At 46.0% G+C, this 25917-nt stretch overlaps 2 protein-coding genes across 2 annotated transcripts in view; both read left to right on the top strand.

Moving 5' to 3' along the window:
* The first annotated feature begins 423 nt into the window (after positions 1-423).
* Positions 424-1422, top strand: LOC123762796 (mucin-13-like). Its single transcript, XM_045749556.2, has one exon. It carries the CDS (start codon positions 424-426, stop codon positions 1420-1422), a length of 999 nt encoding a protein of 332 aa, XP_045605512.2.
* A 634-nt stretch (positions 1423-2056) lies between these two features.
* Positions 2057-25917, top strand: part of LOC123762795 (polysialoglycoprotein-like) — a 37914-nt gene continuing 14053 nt past the window's right edge. Inside the window, exon 1 of the mRNA XM_069332106.1 lies at positions 2057-2175. Within this exon, the coding sequence (XP_069188207.1) occupies positions 2057-2175 (119 nt within the window). The remainder of the gene's footprint in view (positions 2176-25917) is intronic.

Here is a 25917-nt window from a genome sequence, read left to right as displayed (position 1 = left end):
ATCAACATTCATCAACAATGAACGATAAAAAGCCCGGGTTTATCTCTGTGCTGGAGGACTGATTAATCTACGCACACACCAATACACTCGTTACCCAAATATACTGACCGAAAAAAACGTTGGTCTTTTGGCGTTAATACTTGGCTGTAATGAAAACGGGAAGAGAACGCCTGAAGAACTGAGAGTTGGCAAACTCATGAAATCCTGATTTATAATCTTTTTATCCTTCGTTTCTAAAGGGAAAGTTGTTGGTGTGAATTTTTGTTTAGGGTTTCAATAGTTGATTAATGCAGGAGGGGGAAAGGTTCACGTTTTAAGTTAATAAAATCATTAGGCCAAAAATTCTGAAAATAATCTGGAAAGCAATGTATTGACAACCGTTGGTGCGGAGTGTGGGAGGCTGGCCGTAATCCGGGTTAGAACATGTCGTCTGCAACCTCCAAGATGCCGTCTGGAACCTCCAAGATGCCGGCTGGAACCTCCAAGATGCTGTCTGGAACCTCCAAGATGCTGTCTGGAACCTCCAAGATGCTGTCTGGAACCTCCAAGATGCTGTCTGGAACCTCCAAGATGCCGTCTGCAACTTTCAAGGTGCCGTCTGGACCCTCCAAGATGCTGTCTGGAACCTCCAAGAAGTCGTCTGGAACCTCCAAGATGCCGTCAGGAACCTCCAAGAAGTCGTCTGGAACCTCCAAGCTGCCGCCAGGAACCTCCAAGATACCGCCAGGAACCTCCAAGATGCCGCCAGGAACCTCCAAGATGCCTCTAGGAACCTCCAAGATGCCACCAGGAACTTCCAAGATGCCGCCAGGAACCTCCAAGATGCCGGCAGGAACCTCCAAGATGCCTCCAGGTACCTCCAAGATGCCGCCAGGAACCTCCAAGATGCCTCCAGGAACCTCCAAGATGCCACCAGGAACCTCCAAGATGCCGCCAGGAACCTCCAAGATGCCGGCAGGAACCTCCAAGATGCCTCCAGGTACCTCCAAGATGCCGCCAGGAACCTCCAAGATGCCTCCAGGAACCTCCAAGATGCCGGCAGGAACCTCCAAGATGCCTCCAGGAACCTCCAAGATGCCACCAGGAACCTCCAAGATGCCGGCAGGAACCTCCAAGATGCCGGCAGGAACCTCCAAGATGCCGCCAGGAACCTCCAAAATGCCGCCAGGAACCTCCAAGATGCCGGCAGGAACCTCCAAGATGCCGGCAGGAACCTCCAAGATGCCGGCAGGAACCTCCAAGATGCCTCTAGGAACCTCCAAGATGCCGCCAGGAACCTCCAAAATGCCGCCAGGAACCTCCAAAATGCCGCCAGGAACCTCCAAAATGCCGCCAGGAACCTCCAAGATGCCGCCAGGAACCTCCAAGATTAAGTTTACACTCGTGTCTCCTAACTCCGTGTCAACCGGCTTGGTGTCGTAATCATATTGTCGGAGTGAGGCCTATAGTGCTCCCTTCACCGTGAGGTGGACGGTGAACTGTGTAGCAAAAGATATAAGAGTCTCGGGTTGTAGACGCAGTACTAGGGCGGAAAACAAGTTGAAAAAGAGGGTAATGGAACGTGTGGAGAGGATAACTGACTCACAGGTAGTGTGGGTGTCGAGTGGGCAGGTCACGTCTGACGAGTCTATCACCGAGTCGCCAAGACAAGACAGAAGAAGACTGGGTGGATTGTATATTCTTAGACATTCAAAATGCCTTTGACACTGTCTTCCGGGTGGATTGCATATTCTTAGACTTTCTGAATGACTATGACACTGTCCTCCGGGTGGATTGCATATTCTTAGACTTTCTGAATGCCTTTGACACTGTCCTCCGGGTGGATTGCATATTCTTAGACTTTCTGAATGCCTTTGACACTGTCCTCCTACAATAAACTGATGCTGAAAATAATGAGGAAGCAGGATTGTCTAACTGGGAAGGTTTAAGACTTGGTATTGAGGGTACCTAATAGATAGGAAACTTCAAGGTACAGTGAAAGATGGACTGTCAGGGTGTTGTGGGGGGGATAACCGGGTTCACCAGGACTCGGTTCTTGGGCTCCCTTCAAGTCATCATGAACGTGAGTGGCCTCCTCGAGGATATAAGATGTCATATGGACAATGGTGAACAAAAGAACGAAATTGAGAATATTCAGAGATTTTCCGAGACGAGTACCAGAGATGGAAAAATCGAGTTATGAAACCAAGTTAAATGAACCTTAACCACACCACACTTGAAAAATGACGGGTAATATGACCGCAACGTATGAAATACTGAGAGGAAAAGAAAAATATATATATAATTCCAGATTAGGGAAGGCAGGTTGATGGGATGCAGTTGGAAACTTTAAAAAAACAAATCAGTCGTAGAAACGTCAACAAATGAACACGCTTGAAGCAGAAATCAAAGAAACTCTCTCTCGGTTTACAGTTTCAAGACACAGAAGAGCCTTGGAAAATTAAGAAGTCCCGGAACACCAGCTACAATATCTAGGAAGCGCGGAGGGTGTAGGCCTAAAACTAGCCCTGGCTTCTCTTAAACACATTAAAGACACACTTGCGCACGTATTCACTCACACAGATCTTGCATGTGTTACCACGAATGCATTACACGCTCTTACATGTATCCTTCCAACCCGTGTACATGTTCACTCGAGAGTTACTCGCTTGGCCTCTCGCCTTCCTCACACATTAAGGCTGTAGCGAGACGTTCTGTTGAGTCTCTATATGACAGTATGTAAATATATACGAGTAAATAACAATAAATATATTTAAATATGCATATATTTATATAAATATAGATGGTACCACTCTGGTTGTGTTTATATACAACATGCAATACAATATTTCTCACGCCGGTGAGGTAATTATGAGGAGAATGATCTAAGCTGGTATGACTACGGAGTGCTTGGGATATGAGGACGAGGAACTGTGGTAAGAGAACGAAGTGAGAGAACTTCTCACCAACAAGTTTATTAAGTGGAATGTGTGTGAAGAGACACGTGGTAGGATGTGTCGATGGCGAGAGGGAATGTGTCATGCGTTTGCCCTCCAGCTTTAGACAGACAGACAGACAGACAGACAGACAGACAGACAGACAGACAGACAGGCCTGGGCCTGGAAACCCTCTGCTGCACATCTTATAAAGTATCCTTGCGTGACCTTGTTCCCTGGAGGCCCTTGATAATGAGTGATACAGTAAGCACATTAACACCGTGTGCCCCCCCTGGCCTCTCCACCTCCCCCCCTTTCCTCCCTTCCTCAAGAACTGATAAGAAAAACATCACCACACAGTTTCTCATTGCGAAGTTAGAGCTCTCGCCTCCCACCAAGACTAACAAACTAATTGGGAAAGTGTTAGGAATTTCTAGCCGTGCGGCCTCGGCTCCCACGCCTCGTATGTTGATCAACCAAGTGGTAGACAAAGACGATTTAAAGTGGGGTATTTTTAGGTGTTAAGGTTGTATGTTAGTGGGTGGTGGGTGGGCTCTTAAGCCGTCTTGGGTTACCTTACTCTCAAATATGTGGTGTAACTGGATCTATATAACGTCACGCGTCGATTGTTGAGTTGCTAAATGGGAACTATGCACACCAACCGTGAAGGTGAATGTGCGTGAGTCTCATACTGTACTGTTTACTTTACTGGTAACGGTAATGAAAATATGATATGGTTATTGATAATGGAACTATTAACAGGAATATTACTAATTTAATATTACAATGATTGCACGATGTAATTGTTGTTCCTGGGTAGTAAGTGTTATTTTCTGATTTGCTTATATCGCCAAAGTGTAGAAAATGCCTATTGTTCCCCTTCAATCTTTGCTTTGCCCCCCCCCACCCCCAAGACAGCTTAGGGAAGACATCTTGAAGGCAGTTGAAGCCTGCCGACTCCTTATCTAGAGCTGAGACACATTGTTTCATAATTCGGCGGCCTCCACGTACCTCCCAAGACATCTTCCCTCACTTGTCTTAGGGCAAGGCCATAGTAAACTTTGAGAGGAGTAATAGCTAATTTCTATACTTTGAAGGTATAAGCAATCAAAAAACAACATTACCCAGAAAACTGGTGGTATTATTATTCTTGTAAAAACAACAGCATCATAGATAACATGAAAGCATTCCATGCGCCGCGAGTGTTCACTTGTCTGGGAAGTCAATAACCATTCTTCTAGATATGTAGCTTTTATCGACGAGTGTGGATACTGGCAACCAGGTTCACTGTGCCAGGGATAGACCCCATGCATCCTATCTCCACCCCACCACCCGACCCTCGCGCCCCTGTAAGTCATTAAGAGACGATAGTCACTGTTAGGCTGACAGGGTGCCTAGAACAGGGGTAGATTTGTCATGAAATGTCTTTTGTGGGCTTAATAGGAGTTGTTCTGCCGGGGACAGCCATTTTAGGTTCAAATACTTCATCTGTAACACATTTGTCTCCATGTAACACCTTTTCAGTATCTTCGATTTGGAAATGGTCCATGACAGCTTGAAAATGTGAGCCAGCGAAACATGTCTTTGAGCAGGGATATGCATTTTTATTGCATAGTTTATCTTTAATCGCTTGACCCAAGTTCGAGTGAAATGCAATCTGTCTGTCTCTCTCTCTCTCTCTCTCTCTCCTTTCCTCACGAGGAAAGCATACCACAGTATAGTGTCTTTACCATTACTTTATTCTACAGTGCATGGCACAACATTATAGACGAGTGGGGCGCATCTATACATGAAGCGTCTATACGTACATGAAGTGAAGCATCATGTACGTGGCTGACATGCGATTTCATGCGTACCTTCAGGTATGTCAGTTGCCGATGCAAGGTTGCACATGTCGTCGGTGTTCACCTGGACCCAGACCTGTTTCTTAATTGGGAAAAGAAATCTTTGTAAGGACGAGTAACGTTTTCTTGGACTGAGCTTTAAAAGTGTCTAACAATGTGTAAGACATCCCTGCTCCCTCATCCCTGCTCCTTTATCTCTACGTGGCACAGATCTTCTAGACTCTGGAGACTAGACTCAAGAGTGTTGTTCTTTACCACATAAGGTGCGGACGGACTTACTCGTCTCTTGTACAAGGTCTTGGTGTTGTTGAATCTGAAGTATGTATGTGTGGCGGGTATTCGTCGGCAACTGCAGCTAGGTTGAGAACCATAGATTTTGTCTATCATGCTGACATTTGTCCAGCCATTGGTGCTTTCTGATCCTCAGTAATTCCTAGCCTGTGGGTGGATGCCTCCTGTTTTGCGACGCTAATAGGTGATTGTTGTAAAAACACGATAATCACCTTGTATGTTTGAGTGATCAGTAACTCACTGCATTATATATTGTCTAACAGATCTTTAATCGCATCCATGAAGGACAGAAGAAAATGTATATATTTTGGTTACTATTGTAAATGAATGGCCACGTCTGTGGTAGAAAATAAACTGAAAACTAACATCTGTTGGGGCCATGAGTTAATACCTTCCAATTAATTATTCAATGGCAGTCATCCAAGTCTCTCTCAGCCCTTTAGATGTAGGCATTATATAAATTGAAATATTTTCTCCTGTACACTCCTGTTAGATCAATAAGAGACTGTGGAGGATACTTGCTGGGGTGTTGTTCGAAACATCGCACATTTCGCTCTTAGCTGATGCTAAGGTCAACTCTCTTGACCAAGTTCTTTGGCTATTGTGTTTAGATCCTGTGTTTAGATCCTATCTCCATGAGGGTTCCGATCCTGTTTTTACTCACTGTTTTAAATCTCGTGCTGGAGCCGATAGTTAAGCTGTCTCTTTCCTCGTTTTGTTCCTTGTTTTGTCTCTTGATTTGTCCCTTGTTTTGTCCCTATTTTGTCTCTTGTTTTGTCCTCGTTTTGTCCCTTGTGGCAGATTCTCTGATACATTGTACAATCCTATTGCTGTACTATCTGGTATACAACTTTTTATTTGTTATTTTTTGCAATTTTATCAATTCCAGAATCCTTAGGCCTCCTTCTAAAGAGGCCTTCTCCTTCCTCTTCATCACTCTAAGGCATGAAATGTTTTAATATGATTCATCATTTTTTTAAGACATTTCAGAAAGCTTGTCTTTAGCCAAGAGTGGATGCCATATAGACTTGTGATAGTGTCCAAGACATTGTTGTGTGTGGTAACGAGGGAGGTAACGAAAATATTGCCGGAACAACCGTGGACATTTTCAAGAGGAAACTAGATTTATTCCTCCAAGGAGTGCCGGACCAACCGGGCTGTGGTGGGTATGTGGGCCTGCAGGCCGCTCCAAGCAACAGCCTGGTGGACCAAACTCTCACAAGTCGAGCCTGGCCTCGGGCCGGGCTTGGGGAGTAGAAGAACTCCCAGAACCCCATCAACCAGGTATCAACCAGGTATCAACCAGGAGCTTACATGGTCCACCAAGAATGCCTCAGCCAACGTAATCCCTTCAAGGCTCCTCCCTCCCATTTGGTGATGTCCAAAAAAGGGAATTATGACAGAAGGTGAAGGAAAAAAAGAATAAAAAGAAGAGGAGAGGAAGTCAGAAGGAGAAAAAAAAAGGAAGAAGACGAGGAGGAGCTGTGAAGAAGAGAAGTTTGAATTTGAAGAAAGGTCAAGCAGACACTAAATGGAAAACTAATTTCCTTCAGACGCGATAACCACTTCAAAAATTATCTTTCTTGTCTCGTACATGGGTATATTAAGCAAACTATCAACAAAACCAGAGTGGATTCGAACCCCCGGTGTTCTCATTAGGTAGCTGCGTTGCGTTTTGATTATATTAAACCAGCAAAAATGTAAAGACATTCCCACTAGCAGGGGAGGATGTGAAGCGAAGGGTGACCAGAAGAGCCTAAACCAATCCCGTCTCTGGCCACAAGTGTGGCCAGGGTAAAGGGCTTCATTCCAATCCTAGTTCAATACCATCCCCAACTGCAAGCAAAATCGCAAACCAATCCCATCAGGAAGAGAAGCTGGTCGGACTGAGCTCGGGCGTGCTTGCAGGTGGAGGTGTGGGAGGCAGTGTGATGGTGGTGGTGGTGGTGTGGGAGGCAGTGTGGTGGTGGTGGTGGTGTGGGAGGACAGTGTGATGGTGGTGGTGGTGTGGGAGGACAGTGTGATGGTGGTGGTGGTGTGGGAGGACAGTGTGATGGTGGTGGTGGTGTGGGAGGACAGTGTGATGGTGGTGGTGGTGTGGGAGGCAGTGTGCTGGTGGTGGTGGTGGTGTGGGAGGACAGTGTGATGGTGGTGGAGGTGTGGGAGGACAGTGCGATGGTGGTGGTGGTGTGGGAGAACAGTGTGATGGTGGTGGTGGTGTGGGAGGCAGTGTGATGGTGGTGGTGGTGTGGGAGGCAGTGTGATGGTGGTGGTGGTGGTGTGGGAGGCAGTGTGCTGGTGGTGGTGGTGGTGTAGGAGGACAGTGTGATGGTGGTGGTGGTGGTGTGGGAGGACAGTGTGATGGAGGTGGTGGTGTGGGAGGCAGTGTGATGGTGGTGGTGGTGTGGGAGGCAGTGTGATGGTGGTGGTGGTGTGGGAGGACAGTGTGATGGTGGTGGTGGTGTGGGAGGCAGTGTGCTGGTGGTGGTGGTAGTGTGGGAGGACAGTGTGATGGTGGTGGAGGTGTGGGAGGACAGTGTGATGGTGGTGGTGGTGTGGGAGAACAGTGTGATGGTGGTGGTGGTGTGGGAGGCAGTGTGATGATGGTGGTGGTGTGGGAGGCAGTGTGATGGTGGTGGTGGTGGTGTGGGAGGCAGTGTGCTGGTGGTGGTGGTGGTGTTGGAGGACAGTGTGATGGTGGTGGTGGTGTGGGAGGCAGTGTGATGGTGGTGGTGGTGTGGGAGGCAGTGTGATGGTGGTGGTGTGGGAGGCAGTGTGATGGTGGTGGTGGTGGTGTGGGAGGACAGTGTGATGGTGGTGGTGGTGTGGGAGGCAGTGTGATGGTGGTGGTGGTGTGGGAGGCAGTGTGATGGTGGTGGTGTGGGAGGCAGTGTGATGGTGGTGGTGGGGGTGTGGGAGGACAGTGTGATGGTGGTGGTGGTGTGGGAGGACAGTGTGATGGTGGTGGTGGTGTGGGAGGCAGTGTGATGGTGGTGGTGGTGTGGGAGGCAGTGTGGTGTTGGTGGTGGTGGTGTTGGACGACAGTGTGATGGTGGTGGTGGCGTGGGAGGACAGTGTGATGGTGGTGGTGGTGGTGTGGGAGGACAGTGTGATGGTGGTGGTGGTGTGGGAGGACAGTGTGATGGTGGTGGTGGTGTGGGAGGCAGTGTGATGGTGGTGGTGGTGTGGGAGGCAGTGTGGTGATGGTGGTGGTGGTGTTGGAGGACAGTGTGATGGTGGTGGTGGTGTGGGAGGACAGTGTGGTGGTGGTGGTGGTGTGGGAGGACAGTGTGATGGTGGTGGTGGTGTGGGGGGACAGTGTGATGGTGGTGGTGGTGTGGGAGGCAGTGTGCTGGTGGTGGTGGTGTGGGAGGACAGTGTGATGGTGGTGGTGGTGTGGGAGGCAGTGTGATGGTGGTGGTGGTGTGGGAGGACAGTGTGATGGTGGTGGTGGTGGTGTGGGAGGCAATGTGCTGGTGGTGGTGTGGGAGGCAGTGTGATGGTGGTGGTGGTGTGGGAGGCAGTGTGATGGTGGTGGTGGTGTGGGAGGCAGTGTGATGGTGGTGGTGTGGGAGGCAGTGTGATGGTGGTGGTGGTGTGGGAGGACAGTGTGATGGTGGTGGTGGTGTGGGAGGCAGTGTGCTGGTGGTGGTGGTGGTGTGGGAGGACAGTGTGATGGTGGTGGAGGTGTGGGAGGACAGTGTGATGGTGGTGGTGGTGTGGGAGAACAGTGTGATGGTGGTGGTGGTGTGGGAGGCAGTGTGATGGTGGTGGTGGTGTGGGAGGCAGTGTGATGGTGGTGGTGGTGGTGTGGGAGGCAGTGTGCTGGTGGTGGTGGTGGTGTAGGAGGACAGTGTGATGGTGGTGGTGGTGGTGTGGGAGGACAGTGTGATGGTGGTGGTGGTGTGGGAGGCAGTGTGATGGTGGTGGTGGTGTGGGAGGCAGTGTGGTGATGGTGGTGGTGGTGTTGGAGGACAGTGTGATGGTGGTGGTGGTGTGGGAGGACAGTGTGGTGGTGGTGGTGGTGTGGGAGGACAGTGTGATGGTGGTGGTGGTGTGGGGGGACAGTGTGATGGTGGTGGTGGTGTGGGAGGCAGTGTGCTGGTGGTGGTGGTGTGGGAGGACAGTGTGATGGTGGTGGTGGTGTGGGAGGCAGTGTGATGGTGGTGGTGGTGTGGGAGGACAGTGTGATGGTGGTGGTGGTGGTGTGGGAGGCAATGTGCTGGTGGTGGTGTGGGAGGCAGTGTGATGGTGGTGGTGGTGTGGGAGGCAGTGTGATGGTGGTGGTGTGGGAGGCAGTGTGATGGTGGTGGTGGGGGTGTGGGAGGCAGTGTGATGGTGGTGGTGGTGTGGGAGGCAGTGTGATGGTGGTGGTGTGGGAGGCAGTGTGCTGGTGGTGTGGGAGGCAGTGTGATGGTGGTGGTGGTGTGGGAGGCAGTGTGATGGTGGTGGTGGTGTGGGAGGACAGTGTGATGGTGGTGGTGGTGTGGGGGGCAGTGTGATGGTGGTGGTGGTGTGGGAGGCAGTGTGATGGTGGTGGTGGTGGTGTTGGAGGACAGTGTGATGGTGGTGGTGGTGTTGGAGGACAGTGTGATGGTGGTGGTGGTGTGGGAGGACAGTGTGATGGTGGTGGTGTGGGAGGACAATGAGCTGGTGGTGGAGTGGGAGGCAGTGTGGTGGTGGTGGTGGTGGTGTGGGAGGCACTGTGATGGTGGTGGTGGTGTGGGAGGCAGTGTGATGGTGGTGGTGGTGTGGGAGGCAGTGTGGTGGTGGTGGTGTGGGAGGCAGTGTGCTGGTGGTGGTGGTGTGGGAGGACAGTGTGATGGTGGTGGTGGTGGTGTGGGAGGCAGTGTGATGGTGGTGGTGGTGTGGGAGGACAGTGTGATGGTGGTGGTGGTGGTGTGGGAGGACAGTGTGCTGGTGGTGGTGGTGGTGGTGTGGGAGGACAGTGTGATGGTGGTGGTGGTGGTGTGGGAGGCAGTGTGATGGTGGTGGTGGTGGTGTGGGAGGACAGTGTGATGGTGGTGGTGGTGTGGGAGGCAGTGTGATGGTGGTGGTGGTGTGGGAGGCAGTGTGATGGTAGTGGTGGTGTGGGAGGCAGTGTGATGGTGGTGGTGGTGTCGGAGGCAGTGTGGTGGTGGTGGTGTGGGAGGCAGTGTGCTGGTGGTGGTGGTGGTGGTGTGGGAGGACAGTGTGATGGTGGTGGTGGTGTGGGAGGACAGTGTGCTGGTGGTGGTGGTGGTGGTGTGGGAGGACATTGTGATGGTGGTGGTGGTGTAGGAGGACAGTGTGATGGTGGTGGTGGTGTGGGAGGCAGTGTGATGGTGGTGGTGGTGGTGTGGGAGGCAATGTGATGGTGGTGGTGGTGGAGTGGGAGGACAGTGTGATGGTGGTGGTGGTGTGGGAGGCAGTGTGATGGTGGTGGTGGTGTGGGAGGCAGTGTGATGGTGGTGGTGGTGTGGGAGGCAGTGTGGTGGTGGTGGTGTGGGAGGCAGTGTGCTGGTGGTGGTAGTGGTGGTGTGGGAGGACAGTATGATGGTGGTGGTGTGGGAGGCATTGTGATGGTGGTGGTGGTGTGGGAGGACAGTGTGATGGTGGTGGTGGTGGTGTGGGAGGCAGTGTGATGTTGGTGGTGGTGTGGGAGGCAGTGTGATGGTGGTGGTGGTGGTGTCGGAGGACAGTGTGATGGTGGTGGTGGTGGTGTGGGAGGCAGTGTGATGGTGGTGGTTGTGGTGTGGGAGGCAGTGTGATGTTGGTGGTGGTATGGGAGGACAGTGTGATGTGGTGGTGGTGGTGTGGGAGGACAGTGTGATGGTGGTGGTGTGGGAGGACAATGTGATGGTGGTGGTGGTGGTGTGGGAGGACAGTGTGATGGTGGTGGTGGTGGTGTGGGAGGCAGTGTGATGTTGGTGGTGGTGTGGGAGGCAGTGTGATGGTGGTGGTGGTGTGGGAGGCAGTGTGATGGCGGTGGTGTTGGTGTGGGAGGCAGTGTGGTGGTGGTGGTGGTGGTGGTGTGGGAGGCAGTGTGGTGGTGGTGGTGGTGGTGTGGGAAAACAGTGTGATGGCGGTGGTGTTGGTGTGGGAGGCAGTGTGGTGGTGGTGGTGGTGGTGTGGGAGGACAGTGTGATGGCGGTGGTGTTGGTGTGGGAGGCAGTGTGGTGGTGGTGGTGGTGGTGTGGGAGGCAGTGTGGTGGTGGTGGTGGTGGTGTGGGAGGACAGTGTGGTGGTGGTGGTGTGGGAGGACAGTGTGGTGGCGGTGGTGTTGGTGTGGGAGGCAGTGTGGTGGTGGTGGTGGTGGTGTGGGAGGCAGTGTGATGGCGGTGGTGTTGGTGTGGGAGGCAGTGTGGTGGTGGTGGTGGTGGTGTGGGAGGCAGTGTGGTGGTGGTGGTGTGGGAGGACAGTGTGATGGCGGTGGTGTTGGTGTGGGAGGCAGTGTGGTGGTGGTGGTGGTGGTGTGGGAGGCAGTGTGATGGCAATGGTGTTGGTGTGGGAGGCAGTGTGGTGGTGGTGGTGGTGGTGTGGGAGGCAGTGTGGTGGTGGTGGTGGTGGTGTGGGAGGACAGTGTGATGGCGGTGGTGTTGGTGTGGGAGGCAGTGTGGTGGTGGTGGTGGTGGTGTGGGAGGACAGTGTGATGGCGGTGGTGTTGGTGTGGGAGGCAGTGTGGTGGTGGTGGTGGTGGTGTGGGAGGCAGTGTGGTGGTGGTGGTGGTGGTGTGGGAGGACAATGTGGTGGTGGTGGTGTGGGAGGACAGTGTGGTGGTGGTGGTGGTGGTGTGGGAGGGAGTGTGATGATAGCGGTATGGGAGGCAGTGTGATGATAATAACGAGGTGAGGAGTGAAATGGCAGTAGTGAGGGTGGAGGCAGCGAGACGCAGGTTTGAAACAACTCCAGTTGGTGTGGCGCCCTCGCCGCTCGCGGACGGAGGACTGGTCGTGGCAGAGTGAACCACAGGCGGCAGAGAGAGAGAGAGAGAGTGAGGGTCGTGGTCCTCAGTGGAGCTCCGTCAGCGTGGCGTGCTGGGTGCGTTGAGCCCTAGGCCTCTGTGGTGTCCAGCTTCTCTCTCGTTCTCTGAAATTATTGGCGATTTGAGGAGAATGTTGTTGAGGGCACGACGGTAATTACTATTGGGTTGTTGAGGCTTCTAATGCCTTCTATGTATCACTTTTACCATATTTACGGGTTGGTGATTATGGTGTTTTTTGTAAATTGGTGTTTGGACATAATGGTTGGAGGAAAGAGATGTTCAACAAGCAGTGATTGAGCTTTACGTTGGCGCTCAGACAAGCGTGAGTTGTTGGTGGTGTACAAAATCGTCGTCTTTGTTGACAGTCGGGTTGAGTTACACTGCGGTGGTGCTAACTGGCGCTGGTTACCTGCTGACGTGATGGTTCACCAGTAACGACCCGGACATCAAAGCCAATCGCAGGCGGTAGCTTACGAGTGTGTCTTAACTAGTGGCCACGTCAACCAGATTTATGGATGGCAAGAATGACGTAAGTGGTAGTAACTCAACCTTGGTTGCCAGTGTTTGGTGATGAACCACCGAGTGTAAATTATATATGATAAGGCGAGCCAGAACAGTTATCTTGCCAAGAAAGCTATTATGAGAAATACTAGTTAGTGTGAAAGCCATTTGGAGTGCGGTGCTTAGAGCAATATTTACAAGAAATCAACAACTTTTTTGGAAATAAGTGGCCAATATTCGATGAAAACCCTTTGTTGACTCAAGCTTGTGAGGAAAAGTTACTCGAGAACCATGTAATGCTTAAGCTCGAACGGCAGCTGAGGTTCAGGTGAAGCTGGCAGTGTGATACACCCAGATGCTCAAGGGGGCATTGCCCCCCTCCCCCCCCCTCTACAGAGAATAGGGGCATCTTCAGTCTTAAAACAGCAAGAGGAAACACCAAAGGCATCAATCATATAGCAAACGCCCCTTTTCCACAAGGTAAGACTGTCTCAAACATCATAGAATTTCAACCTTACGGTTGCGTTATTTTTTATATAAACATTGGAAGGATTATATTGCATTTACGATGAGATAAGGAGGTACTTATTCTTCCTGAGCCGTATTGAAGGGATCATTAAATGTATCATTGTTCAGTTGCGTATTATGTCATCAGTGGTCAGTTATGTCACATTGATATATATCATGTCACTACTGGTCATTGATGCATATTAAGTCATCAGTGGTCAGTTATGTCATTGATGTATATCATGTCACTAGTGGTCATTGATGCATATTATGTCATCAGTGGTCAGTTATGTCATTGATGTATATCATGTCACTAGTGGTCATTGATGCATATTATGTCATCAGTGGTCAGTTATGTCATTGATGCATATCATGTCATCAGTGGTCAGTTATGTCACATTGATATATATCATGTCACTACTGGTCATTGATGCATATTAAGTCATCAGTGGTCAGTTATGTCATTGATGTATATCATGTCACTAGTGGTCATTGATGCATATTATGTCATCAGTGGTCAGTCATGTCATTGATGTATATCATGTCACCAGTAGTCAGAATGTCATTGATGCATATTAAGTCATCAGTGGTCAACGTTCATGTTATTTTAGTGTTTGGGTTTCTCATGGCCAGACATGCTGGTCGTATGTAATGGAGGTTTATTTATTCATATTATTAGTATTCAAATTATTGTTTGTTATTTCAAGAATAGTACAATTTCTTCGTTATTAATGATTGTTTATTTATTTATTTTGTTTACATGTAGCTGTTGGTTATAACTCCATAAGGTCATATTTCCTGTCCGTTTATTCCGCTAATCTTCTTGGTTTTCAATAGCTTAAAAACCATTGCAAAATTTGTTAAGCATTCGCCAACGAAATTATTAAACTGTCCAAGAAAACTCCCCAAATGTATTAAAATACAAAAAAAATATAACAGAACTATCCGCTACGGCAGTCTCCGTAGCGTAGTGGTAAGACACTCGTTTGGCGTTCCGCGAGCGCTTTGTCATGGGTTCGTATCCTGGCCGGGGAGGATTTACTGGACGCAAATCCTTAACTGTAGCCTCTGTTTAACTCAACAGTAAAAAGGGAACCTGGTTGTAAAAACGATTCTTCGCGGGGTCGTATTCCAGGGAACATAGGATTAAGGACTTGCCCGAAACGCTACGCGTACTAGTGGCTGTACAAGAATATAAGAACTCTTGTATATATATATATATATATATATATATATATATATATATATATATATATATATATATATATATATGTCGTACCTAATAGCCAGAATGCACTTCTCGGCCTACTATGCAAGGCCCGATTTGCCTAATAAGCCAAGTTTTCCGGAATTAATATATTTTCTCTAATTTTTTTCTTATGAAATGATAAAGCTACCCATTTCATTATGTATGAGGTCAATTTTTATTTATTGGAGTTAAAATTAACGTAGATATATGACCGAACCTAACCAACCCTACCTAACCTAACCTAACCTAACCTAACCTATCTTAATAGGTTAGGTTAGGTGGCCGAAAAAGTTAGGTTAGGTTAGGGTAGGTAGGTTAGGTAGTCGAAAAACAATTAATTCATGAAAACTTGACTTATTAGGCAAATTGGGCCTTGCATAGTAGGCTGAGAAGTGCGTTCTGGCTACTAGGTACGACATATATATATATATATATATATATATATATATATATATATATATATATATATATATATATATATATATATATATATATATATATATATATTATATATTATTAAATATGACCGAAAAAGTAAGATTAATAATTCTGACACGAATTTTCTCAATCTTTCGTACATTTCGCTTCACTGTTGGAGGTAAATCAAAAATCAATTCTCCAAAAATTCATTTTTATTTCTAGTCTGACGCGACACGAGCGCGTTTCGTAAAACTTATTACATTTTCAAAGACTTTAGTTCACAAATACACAACTGAATAGAACTTACGCATCTCCGATTTTATATCTACATTTGAGTGAGGTGGAAGGGGTGATGTGGCATTAACACAAGACAGAACAAGAGTATTAATAGGGTATTAATTTCATCAACACAAGACAGAACACGAAACAATGGATATTGAATAGAAGTGTTTGTAGAAAGCCTATTGGTCCATATTTCTTGATGCTTCTATATTGGAGCGGAGTCTTGAGGTGGGTAGAATATAGTTGTGCAATAATTGGCTGTTGATTGCTGGTGTTGACTTCTTGATGTGTAGTGCCTCGCAAACGTCAAGCCGCCTGCTATCGCTGTATCTATCGATGATTTCTGTGTTGTTTACTAGGATTTCTCTGGCGATGGTTTGGTTGTGGGAAGAGATTATATGTTCCTTAATGGAGCCCTGTTGCTTATGCATCGTTAAACGCCTAGAAAGAGATGTTGTTGTCTTGCCTATATACTGGGTTTTTTGGAGCTTACAGTCCCCAAGAGGGCATTTGAAGGCATAGACGACGTTAGTCTCTTTTAAAGCGTTCTGTTTTGTGTGTGGAGAGTTTCTCATGAGTAGGCTGGCCGTTTTTCTGGTTTTATAGTAAATCGTCAGTTGTATCCTCTGATTTTTGTCTGTAGGGATAACGTTTCTATTAACAATATCTTTCAGGACCCTTTCCTATGTTTTATGAGCTGTGGAAAAGAAGTTCCTGTAAAATAGTCTAATAGGGGGTATAGGTGTTGTGTTAGTTGTCTCTTCAGAGGTTGCATGGCTTTTCACTTTCCTTCTTATGATGTCTTCGACGAAACCATTGGAGAAGCCGTTATTGACTAGGACCTGCCTTACCCTACAGAGTTCTTCGTCGACTTGCTTCCATTCTGAGCTGTGGCTGAGAGCACGGTCGACATATGCGTTAACAACAGACGCATATGTTATGAAGAGACAACTAACACAACACCTATACCCCCTATTAGACTATTTTACAGGAACTTCTTTTCCACAGCTCATAAAACGGAGGAAAGAGTCCTGAAAGATATTGTTAATAGAAACGTTATCCCTACAGACAAAAATCAGAGGATACAACTGACGATTTACTATAAAACCAGAAAAACGGCCAGCCTACTCATGAGAAACTCTCCAGACACAAAACAGAACGCTTTAAAAGAGACTAACGTCGTCTATGCCTTCAAATGCCCTCTTGGGGACTGTAAGCTCCAAAAAACCCAGTATATAGGCAAGACAACAACATCTCTTTCTAGGCGTTTAACGATGCATAAGCAACAGGGCTCCATTAAGGAACATTTAATCTCTTCCCACAACCAAACCATCGCCAGAGAAATCCTAGTAAACAACACAGAAATCATCGATAGATACAGCGATAGCAGGCGGCTTGACGTTTGCGAGGCACTACACATCAAGAAGTCAACACCAGCAATCAACAGCCAATTATTGCACAACTATATTCTACCCACCTCAAGACTCCGCTCCAATATAGAAGCATCAAGAAATATGGACCAATAGGCTTTCTACAAACACTTCTATTCAATATCCATTGTTTCGTGTTCTGTCTTGTGTTGATGAAATTAATACCCTATTAATACTCTTGTTCTGTCTTGTGTTGATGAAATTAATACCCTATTAATACCACATCTTGTTCTGTCTTGTGTTAATGCCACATCACCCCTTCCACCTCACTCAAATGTAGATATAAAATCGGAGATGCGTAAGTTCTATTCAGTTGTGTATTTGTGAACTAAAGTCTTTGAAAATGTAATAAGTTTTACGAAACGCGCTCGTGTCGCGTCAGACTAGAAATAAAAATGATTTTTGGAGAATTGATTTTTGATTTACCTCCAACAGTGAAGCGAAATGTACGAAAGATTGAGAAAATTCGTGTCAGAATTATTAATCTTACTTTTTCGGTCATATTTAATAATATATGTCTACAGGAAAGACTGCTACCAAAATATACTAATATATATGTATTATATATATATATATATATATATATATATATATATATATATATATATATATATATATATATATATATATATATATATATATATATATATATGTCGTACCTAGTAGCCAGAACTCACTTCTCAGCCTACTATTCAAGGCCCGATTTGCCTAATAAGCCAAGTTTTCCTGAATTAATATATTTACTATAATTTTTTTCTTATGAAATGATAAAGCAACCCTTTTCTCTATGTATGAGGTCTTTTTTTTTTATTGGAGTTAAAATTAACGTAGATATATGACCGAACCTAACCAACCCTACCTAACCTAACCTAACCTATATTTATAGGTAAGGTTAGGTTAGGTAGCCAAAAAAAGCTAGGTTAGGTTAGGTTAGGTAGGTAAGGTAGACGAAAAAACATTAATTCATGAAAACTTGGGTTATTAGGCAAATCGGGCCTTGAATAGTTGGCTGAGAAGTGCGTTCTGGCTATTAGGTACGACATATATATATATATATATATATATATATATATATATATATAATATATAATATATATATATATATATAATATATATAAAACTAAATCTTTTCGGTTGGGTTCTGCTCCTTTTTCTTAGTCAAACGCTTGATAACGCCGTAAATCACCCAAAACTGTAATTATTTCATAGTGCTCTTTAAAAACATTTTAAAATACAATCGGCACTTAATTTAGCTTAATTTAAATCACTTAATTTTCACTCTTGATTTAACTTATCAATGGTTTCTCTATATTACCGCTATTCTAACGGTATACACCTCGCCCTCTCTATACTCCAGCCTACTGGGCATGCCTATCACGCCCTACACTTGCCGATGCTTACCCACGCTAATCACTCTAGCCATTAGCTATAATTCATGCTAAGAACACTACGCTTTACTATCCAACACCGCATATTGTAAATAAAAATATATTTTGGGGAATCTCTCGTTGGTGATATCCTGTAAAGAAATAAAAAACGTATATACGCAAAATTGCCCCTAATGACCTAACCACTATACCTCACTCTTCCTCTGACCTGGTTTTACTCTGACCTAACATTCCTCTCATCTGAAACTATCTCTCTCAACACCACTAAACTTACGTCAAAACGTCTATCATTGTCCCACAAAATGGAACTGATGACATGGTTCCTTTTTTGTACCTTCTAATACCGGTTTTCCTTCTAATGTACCTTCTAATACCGGTTTTCCTTCTAATGTACCTTCTAATACCGGTTTTCCTTCTAATGTACCTTCTAATACCGGTTTTCCTTCTAATGTACCTTCTAATACCGGTTTTCCTTCTAATGTACCTTCTAATACCGCTTTTCCTTCTAATGTACCTTCTAATACCGGTTTTCCTACTAATGTACCTTCTAATACTGGTTTTCCTTCTAATGTACCTTCTAATACCGGTTTTCCTTCTAATGTACCTTCTAATACCGGTTTTCCTTCTAATGTACCTTCTAATACCGGTTTTCGTTGCCACCAATTTTCGTGTTCTTAATTACGCCACCATTTGTTGTGATCTTATTTGTTGTGGTATTAATGTAAATATATCAACATCTCTACTTATCCCTTAAGACGTGCCGCGCGGCTGGTGACACACGTGTGACGTGCAGACAAAGGTAACACAAGCTCTGATACATTTTCGATTACATTAAATAGACTATGAACAATTTCGTAAGCATCTCATTTTTTTCTCACTTCCCAGATTACTATCAACAAAGTTACTCTAGCTATGCCTGCCCTCACTACCCACGTTGGCCACGAATCTCATTTCTGGTCCACCCTGGACCACGCCCGTTCACATCCTTCACATATTTTGAAATATTTGTATTATAAGTATATAACAATCTTCATGAAATATTTGACAATCCTCAAGTGTCCCGCTGTCTTAATTTTGCTTAGATCAATAACATAACAAAATAACTAGATTGGGTGTCTACATTAAGTGTGACTCTAGCCCCTCTCACTGTGACGTGCTGACTCCTGTCTGGTTGGTATTCTCATGTTCTTCCAGTCACTACTGCCTCTTTTCTGAGTTGATGTAGATGTCTTTTATGCGAAACTGTGTTAACAACTATCTTAGTCTATACATACACAGTCTGTCCGTCCTGTTGGGCCTTTTATAACTTTCGTTAATTTTTTGTATAGCTCAAGTAGGTTCGTTAGGTATCATTTACTTCTCACATACTGAGTTGAAAGTTGGTTTAAATACGTCGTTATCTCTTAAATGTTTTATAAATCGTATAATTAAAATTATTTCCAGTACTTTGCATGGAAATATTGTCAGTGGCACTGGCTATATGGTTATCTGCAACCTCCTTGTTTCCTGTGTAATGTTGTGGCACCACATTTCTCATCTTACACCTGCTGGGAAACGCCTGTCCTCCCCCTTCCCCAGTGAAACATTGAGAACAAAGGTAGAAGTATGCTTATGTCTGTGCACCTTCTTTCAACATCCATGGGGATGCATTTTGCTCAACAACGTTCCCTTCCTCTGGTGACGCAAGTTGCCTTATTGCTTCCTCTGGTGACGCAAGTTGCCTTATTGCTTCCTCTAGTGACGCAAGTTGCCTTATTGCTTCCTCTGGTGTTACGTCAGTGTCTGCCCCTTGTCTTGGGTTACTTCCTCTCCAAGCACAAGGAGCAGCTGCTCCGACTCAATCACCTGTCGTGTAGTCTGGCCACTTTGTTGTCCTTCACTGTTATTTTGTTTCTTATATGGCTATGGAATAGCTTCGGTTGTCTCTTGACTTTGGATACAACGAAACTTTCTTAGTTTTCTTGTTGTTCTTTTTTTATTTTGTAAGTTTTATGAATTTGTGTTAGCTCCTATATCGCCTCTGTTCCGGTGCTTTCATGCCTTTTGTATTTTCCTCTCCTTTATGAGCTTTATGGTTTTGAGCAGTGTTAAAGTTGCTATTTAATCCCCACTTAGGTGTGTGTGTACTCACCTAGTTGTACTCACCTAGTTGTGCTTGCGGGGGTTGAGCTCTGGCTCTTTGGTCCCGCCTCTCAACCGTCAATCAACAGGTGCACAGATTCCTGAGCCTATCGGGCTCTGTCATATCTACATTTGAAACTGTGTATGGTGTCAGCCTCCACCACATCACCCCCTAATGCATTCCATTTGTCAACCACTCTGACACTAAAAAAGTTCTTTCTAATATCTCTGTGGCTCATTTGGGCACTCAGTTTCCACCTGTGTCCCCTTGTGCGTGTTCCCCTTGTGTTAAATAGACTGTCTTTATCTACCCTATCAATTCCCTTCAGAATCTTGAATGTGGTGATCATGTCCCCCCTAACTCTTCTGTCTTCCAGCGAAGTGAGGTTTAATTCCCGTAGTCTCTCCTCGTAGCTCATACCTCTCAGCTCGGGTACTAGTCTGGTGGCAAACCTTTGAACCTTTTCCAGTTTAGTCTTATCCTTGACTAGATATGGACTCCATGCTGGGGCTGCATACTCCAGGATTGGCCTGACATATGTGCTATACAAAGTTCTGAATGATTCTTTACACAAGTTTCTGAATGCCGTTCGTATGCTGGCCAGCCTGGCATATGCCGCTGATGTTATCCGCTTGATATGTGCTGCAGGAGACAGGTCTGGCGTGATATCAACCCCCAAGTCTTTTTCCTTCTCTGACTCCTGAAGAATTTCCTCTCCCAGATGATACCTTGTATCTGGCCTCCTGCTCCCTACACCTATCTTCATTACATTACATTTGGTTGGGTTAAACTCTAACAACCATTTGTTCGACCATTCCTTCAGCTTGTCTAGGTCTTCTTGAAGCCTCAAATAGTCCTCTTCTGTTTTAATCCTTCTCATAATTTTAGCATCGTCCGCAAACATTGAGAGAAATGAATCGATACCCTCCGGGAGATCATTTACATATATCAGAAACAAGATAGGACCGAGTACAGAGCCCTGTGGGACTCCACTGGTGACTTCACGCCAATCGGAGGTCTCACCCCTCACCGTAACTCTCTGCTTCCTATTGCTTAGATACTCCCTTATCCACTGGAGCACCTTACCAGCTACACCTGCCTGTCTCTCCAGCTTATGTACCAGCCTCTTATGCGGTACTGTGTCAAAGGCTTTCCGACAATCCAAGAAAATGCAGTCCGCCCAGCCCTCTCTTTCTTGCTTAATCTGTGTCACCTGATCGTAGAATTCTATCAAGCCTGTAAGGCAAGATTTACCCTCCCTGAACCCATGTTGGCGATTTGTCACGAAGTCCCTTCTCTCCAGATGTGTTACCAGGTTTTTTCTCACGATCTTCTCCATCACCTTGCATGGTATACAAGTCAAGGACACTGGCCTGTAGTTCAGTGCCTCTTGTCTGTCGCCCTTTTTGTATATTGGGTCCACATTCGCCGTCTTCCATATTTCTGGTAGGTCTCCCGTCTCTAGTGACTTACTATACACTATGGAGAGTGGCAAGCAAAGTGCCTCTGCACACTCTTTCAGTACCCATGGTGAGATCCCATCTGGACCAACAGCCTTTCTAACATCCAGATCCAGCAGGTGTCTCTTGACATCCTCTCTCGTAATTTCGAACTCCTCCAAGGCCGCCTGGTTTACCTCCCTTTCTCCTAGCACAGTGACCTCACCCTGTTCTATTGTGAAGACCTCCTGGAACCTCTTGTTGAGTTCCTCGCACACCTCTCTTGTCATTCTCTGTATACCTGTCCTCGCCTGTTCGAAGTTTCAATAACTGTTCTTTCACTGTGTGTGTGTGTGTGTGTGTGTGTGTGTGTGTGTGTGTGTGTGTGTGTGTGTGTGTGTGTGTGTGTGTGCGTGTGTGTGCGTGTACTCACCTAATTGTACTCACCTAATTGTGCTTGCGGGGGTTGAGCTCTGGCTCTTTGGTCCCGCCTCTCAACCGTCAATCAACTGGTGTACAGATTCCTGAGCCTATTGGGCTCTATCATATCTACATTTGAAACTGTGAATGGAGTCAGCCTCCACCACATCACTTCCTAATGCATTCCATTTGCTAACTACTCTGACACTGAAAAAATTCTTTCTAACGTCTCTGTGGCTCATTTGGGTACTCAGCTTCCACCTGTGTCCCCTTGTTCGCGTCCCACCAGTGTTGAAAAGTTCGTCCTTGTTTACCCGGTCGATTCCCCTGAGGATTTTGTAGGTTGTGATCATGTCCCCCCTTACTCTTCTGTCTTCCAGTGTCGTGAGGTGCATTTCCCGCAGCCTTTCCTCATAACTCATGCCTCTTAGTTCTGGGACTAGTCTAGTAGCATACCTTTGGACTTTTTCCAGCTTCGTCTTGTGCTTGACAAGGTACGGGCTCCATGCTGGGGCCGCATACTCCAGGATTGGTCTTACATATGTGGTGTACAAGATTCTGAATGATTCCTTACACAGGTTCCTGAACGCCGTTCTGATGTTAGCCAGCCTCGCATATGCCGCAGACGTTATTCTCTTTATGTGGGCTTCAGGAGACAGGTTTGGTGTGATATCAACTCCTAGATCTTTCTCTCTGTCTGTTTCATTAAGTACTTCATCTCCTATTCTGTATCCTGTGCCTGGCCTCCTGTTTCCACTGCCTAGTTTCATTACTTTGCATTTACTCGGGTTGAACTTCAACAGCCATTTGTTGGACCATTCACTCAGTCTATCCAGGTCATCTTGTAGCCTCCTACTATCATCCTCTGTTTCAATCCTCCTCATAATTTTTGCATCGTCGGCAAACATTGAGAGGAACGAATCTATACCCTCTGGGAGATCATTTACGTATACCAGAAACAGTATAGGTCCAAGGACTGACCCCTGCGGGACTCCACTTGTGACGTCTCGCCAATCTGAGACGTGCGTGTGCGTGCGCGCGTGTGTGTGTGTGTGTGTGTGTGTGTGTATGTGTGTGTGTGTGTGTGTGTGTGTGTGTACTCATCTGTTTGTACTCACCTATTTGTGGCTGTAGGATCGAGCATTGACTCTTGGATCCCGCCTTTCGAGCCATCGGTTATTTACAGCAGTGACTCTGGTCCTATTTCCCTATCATACCTAGTTTTAAAAGTATGAATCATCGAATTTGTTGCCACAACCTGCTCCTTAAGTGCATTCCATTTTTCCACTACTCTCACGCTAAAAGAAAATTTCCTAAGATTTTTGTGACTCATCTGAGTTTCCAGCTTCCACCCATGTCCCCTCGTTCTATTATTATTCCGTGTGAACATTTCGTCTATTTCCACTCGGTCAATCCCGCTAAATATTTTATACGTTCCTATCATATCCCCCCCTCCCTCTCCTTTTTTTTTTCTAGTGTCGTAAGGCTCAGTTCTTTCAGGCGTTCTTCATACCCCGTCCCTCGTAACGCTGGGACGAGTCTTGTTGCAAACTTCCGAACCTTTTCAGATTTCCTTTTGTGTTTCTTCAAGTGGGGACTCCATGATGGCGCGGCATACTCTAAGACTGGTCTCACGTAGGCAGTGTAAAGCGCCCTAAAAGCCTCCTCACTTAGGTTTCTGAATGATATTCTAATTTTTGCCAGTGTAGAGTACGCTGCTGTTGATATCCTATTTATATGTGCCTCAGGAGATAGATTAGGTGTTACGTCCACCCCCAGGTCTCTTTCACGCGTCGACACAGGTAGACAGTTCCCTTTCATTGTGTACTGTCCCTTTGGTCTCCTATCACCTAATCCCTTTTCCATAACTTTACATTTGCTCGTCTTGAACTCCAGTAGCTTTTTCTCTGACCATCTCTGCAATCTGTTCAAGTCCTCTTGGAGGATCCTACAATCCTCATCCGTCACAACTCTTATCATCAACTTTGCGTCATCCGCGAACATCGACATGTAGGATTTTACTCCTGTAAACATGGCGTTAACATATATTAAAAATAGAATTGGTCCCAGCACCGATCCTTGAGGTACTCCACTCGTTACTGTTCGCCAGTCCGACTTCTCGCCCCTTACCGTAACTCTCTGGCTCCTTCCTGTTAGGTAGTTCCTTACCCATGCTAGGGCCTTTCCGCTTACTCCCGCCTGCCTCTCAAGTTTGAATAGCAGTCTCATGTGTGGCACTATATCAAAGGCTTTGTGGCAGTCCAGAAATATGCAGTCTGCCCAACCTTCTCTGTCCTGCCTTATCCTCGTTATTTTATCATAGAATTCCAAAAGGTTTGTTAGGCAAGATTTCCCTTTCCAGAACCCATGTTGATGTTTGTTTACAAACCTAATGTTCTCCAGGTGTGCAACCAGTCTTAGCCTTATTATTCTTTCCAGTATTTTACAGGGGATGCTTGTCAGTGATACAAGTCTATAGTTAAGTGCCTCCTCCCTATCACCTTTCTTGAAAATTGGTACAACATTTGCCCTCTTCCAGCAATTGGGCAATTCTCCCGACATAAGTGATTCATTAAAGATCCTTGCCAGAGGCACACTGAGGGCCTGCGCTGCCTCTTTTAGTATCCACGGTGATACTTTGTCTGGTCCAACCGCTTTAGTTGCATCCAGTGTTGTCAACTGTTTCATTATCTCCTCTGCTGTCACCTCTATATCTGATAGTCTTTCATCTAGGGGGAATCTCTTCTAACAATGGGAGTTACTCAGGCTCGGTGGTGAACACTCCATGGAAACTGGCATTCAGTACCTCGCTGAATACCTTCAAGGTATACCTTCAAGGAATACCTTCAAGACAAGGTACCTTCAGTACCTTGTCATTTTATGTTTATACCTCCTCTGTATTCCTTAGTCTTGTCACTTGTTCGTTCACCGACATTTTTCTTCTTATATGGCTGTGTAGTAATTTAGGTTGCTTTTTCGCTTTGATCGCAATATCGTTCTCATAATTTCTTTCCGATGCTCTTCTTATGTAAATGTAATCGTTCCTAGCTCTGTTGCATCTGATCCTGTTGTCCTCTGTCCTTTGTCTTCTGTACTTCCTCCACTCCCGCCTGCTTCTCCTTTTTGCTTTCTGACACTGTCTATTAAACCGTGGGTTATTATATTCTCTCTTACTTTTTCCCTTTACTATTGGTATAAATCTCTCTTCGGCCTCCTGGCATTTCCGTATGACTAGGTCCATCATATCTTGGACTGTTTTTCCTCTGATTTCTTCCTCCCACTGCACTTCTCCCAGATAGTCCCTTATCCTCTTGTAGTCCTCTTTCCTGTAGTCAACTCTCCTTTCCCAGACCTCTTGTCCCATGGTCACAAATTTGTGTGTTTTCACCTAGTTGTTTCCACCTAGTTGTGTTTGCGGGGGTTGAGCTTTGCTCTTTCGGCCCGCCTCTCAACTGTCAATCAACTACTACTTTTTTTTTCCACACCACACACACACACACACCCCAGGAAGCAGCCCGTGACAGCTGACTAACTCCCAGGTACCTGTTTACTGCTAGGTAGGTAACAGGGGCATTCAGGGTAAAAGAAACTTTGCCCATTTGTTTCTGCCTCGTGCGGGAATCGAACCCGCGCCACAGAATTACGAGTCCTGCTCGCTATCCAGCAGGCTACGAGGCCCCCTAAGTGAGTGCGTGTGGGTGTGTGTGTGTGTGTGAGTGTGAGTGTGTTTTGTTTTTTTCTTCATGCGAAAAATGAGTAAAAAGTTTATTACAGAGAAACGTTTGCTTTTCTAAAATATGACTATGGAGTAAAAAATATATCTATATCTTGGAATGACCAACAAGACTTGTCGTTCTTTAACTAACCTGGTTCCTGAACGACAACACCACTCTGTATTTCATACAGATATTCTCGAAAAGACATGTGAATCTGCATATCTGTTTCCACTGTTTGTCAGAAAATCCTATACCTCAGCATTTTCACTTATATGGGGAAAGACTTACATTCTATAAGTGATATTCTATAATAAGTTATATTCTATAACTTATATTCATTTCACTTATATTCTAGCCATGTGATCACCACAAATACCGAGCTTCCCCGCTGGGTAGCCACTGCCTCATTAGCTCATATTCACAGAGATC

This window comes from Procambarus clarkii, chromosome 27 (assembly GCF_040958095.1).
Source record: "Procambarus clarkii isolate CNS0578487 chromosome 27, FALCON_Pclarkii_2.0, whole genome shotgun sequence".
In the NCBI taxonomy this organism is placed as follows: Eukaryota; Metazoa; Arthropoda; class Malacostraca; order Decapoda; family Cambaridae; genus Procambarus; species Procambarus clarkii.
This window is presented reverse-complemented; position numbering and strand designations above follow the sequence as displayed.

Excerpts from the sequence above, each read along its gene's own strand:
- LOC123762796 (XM_045749556.2), top strand. The coding sequence starts at position 424 with ATGTCGTCTGCAACCTCCAAGATGCCGTCTGGAACCTCCAAGATGCCG.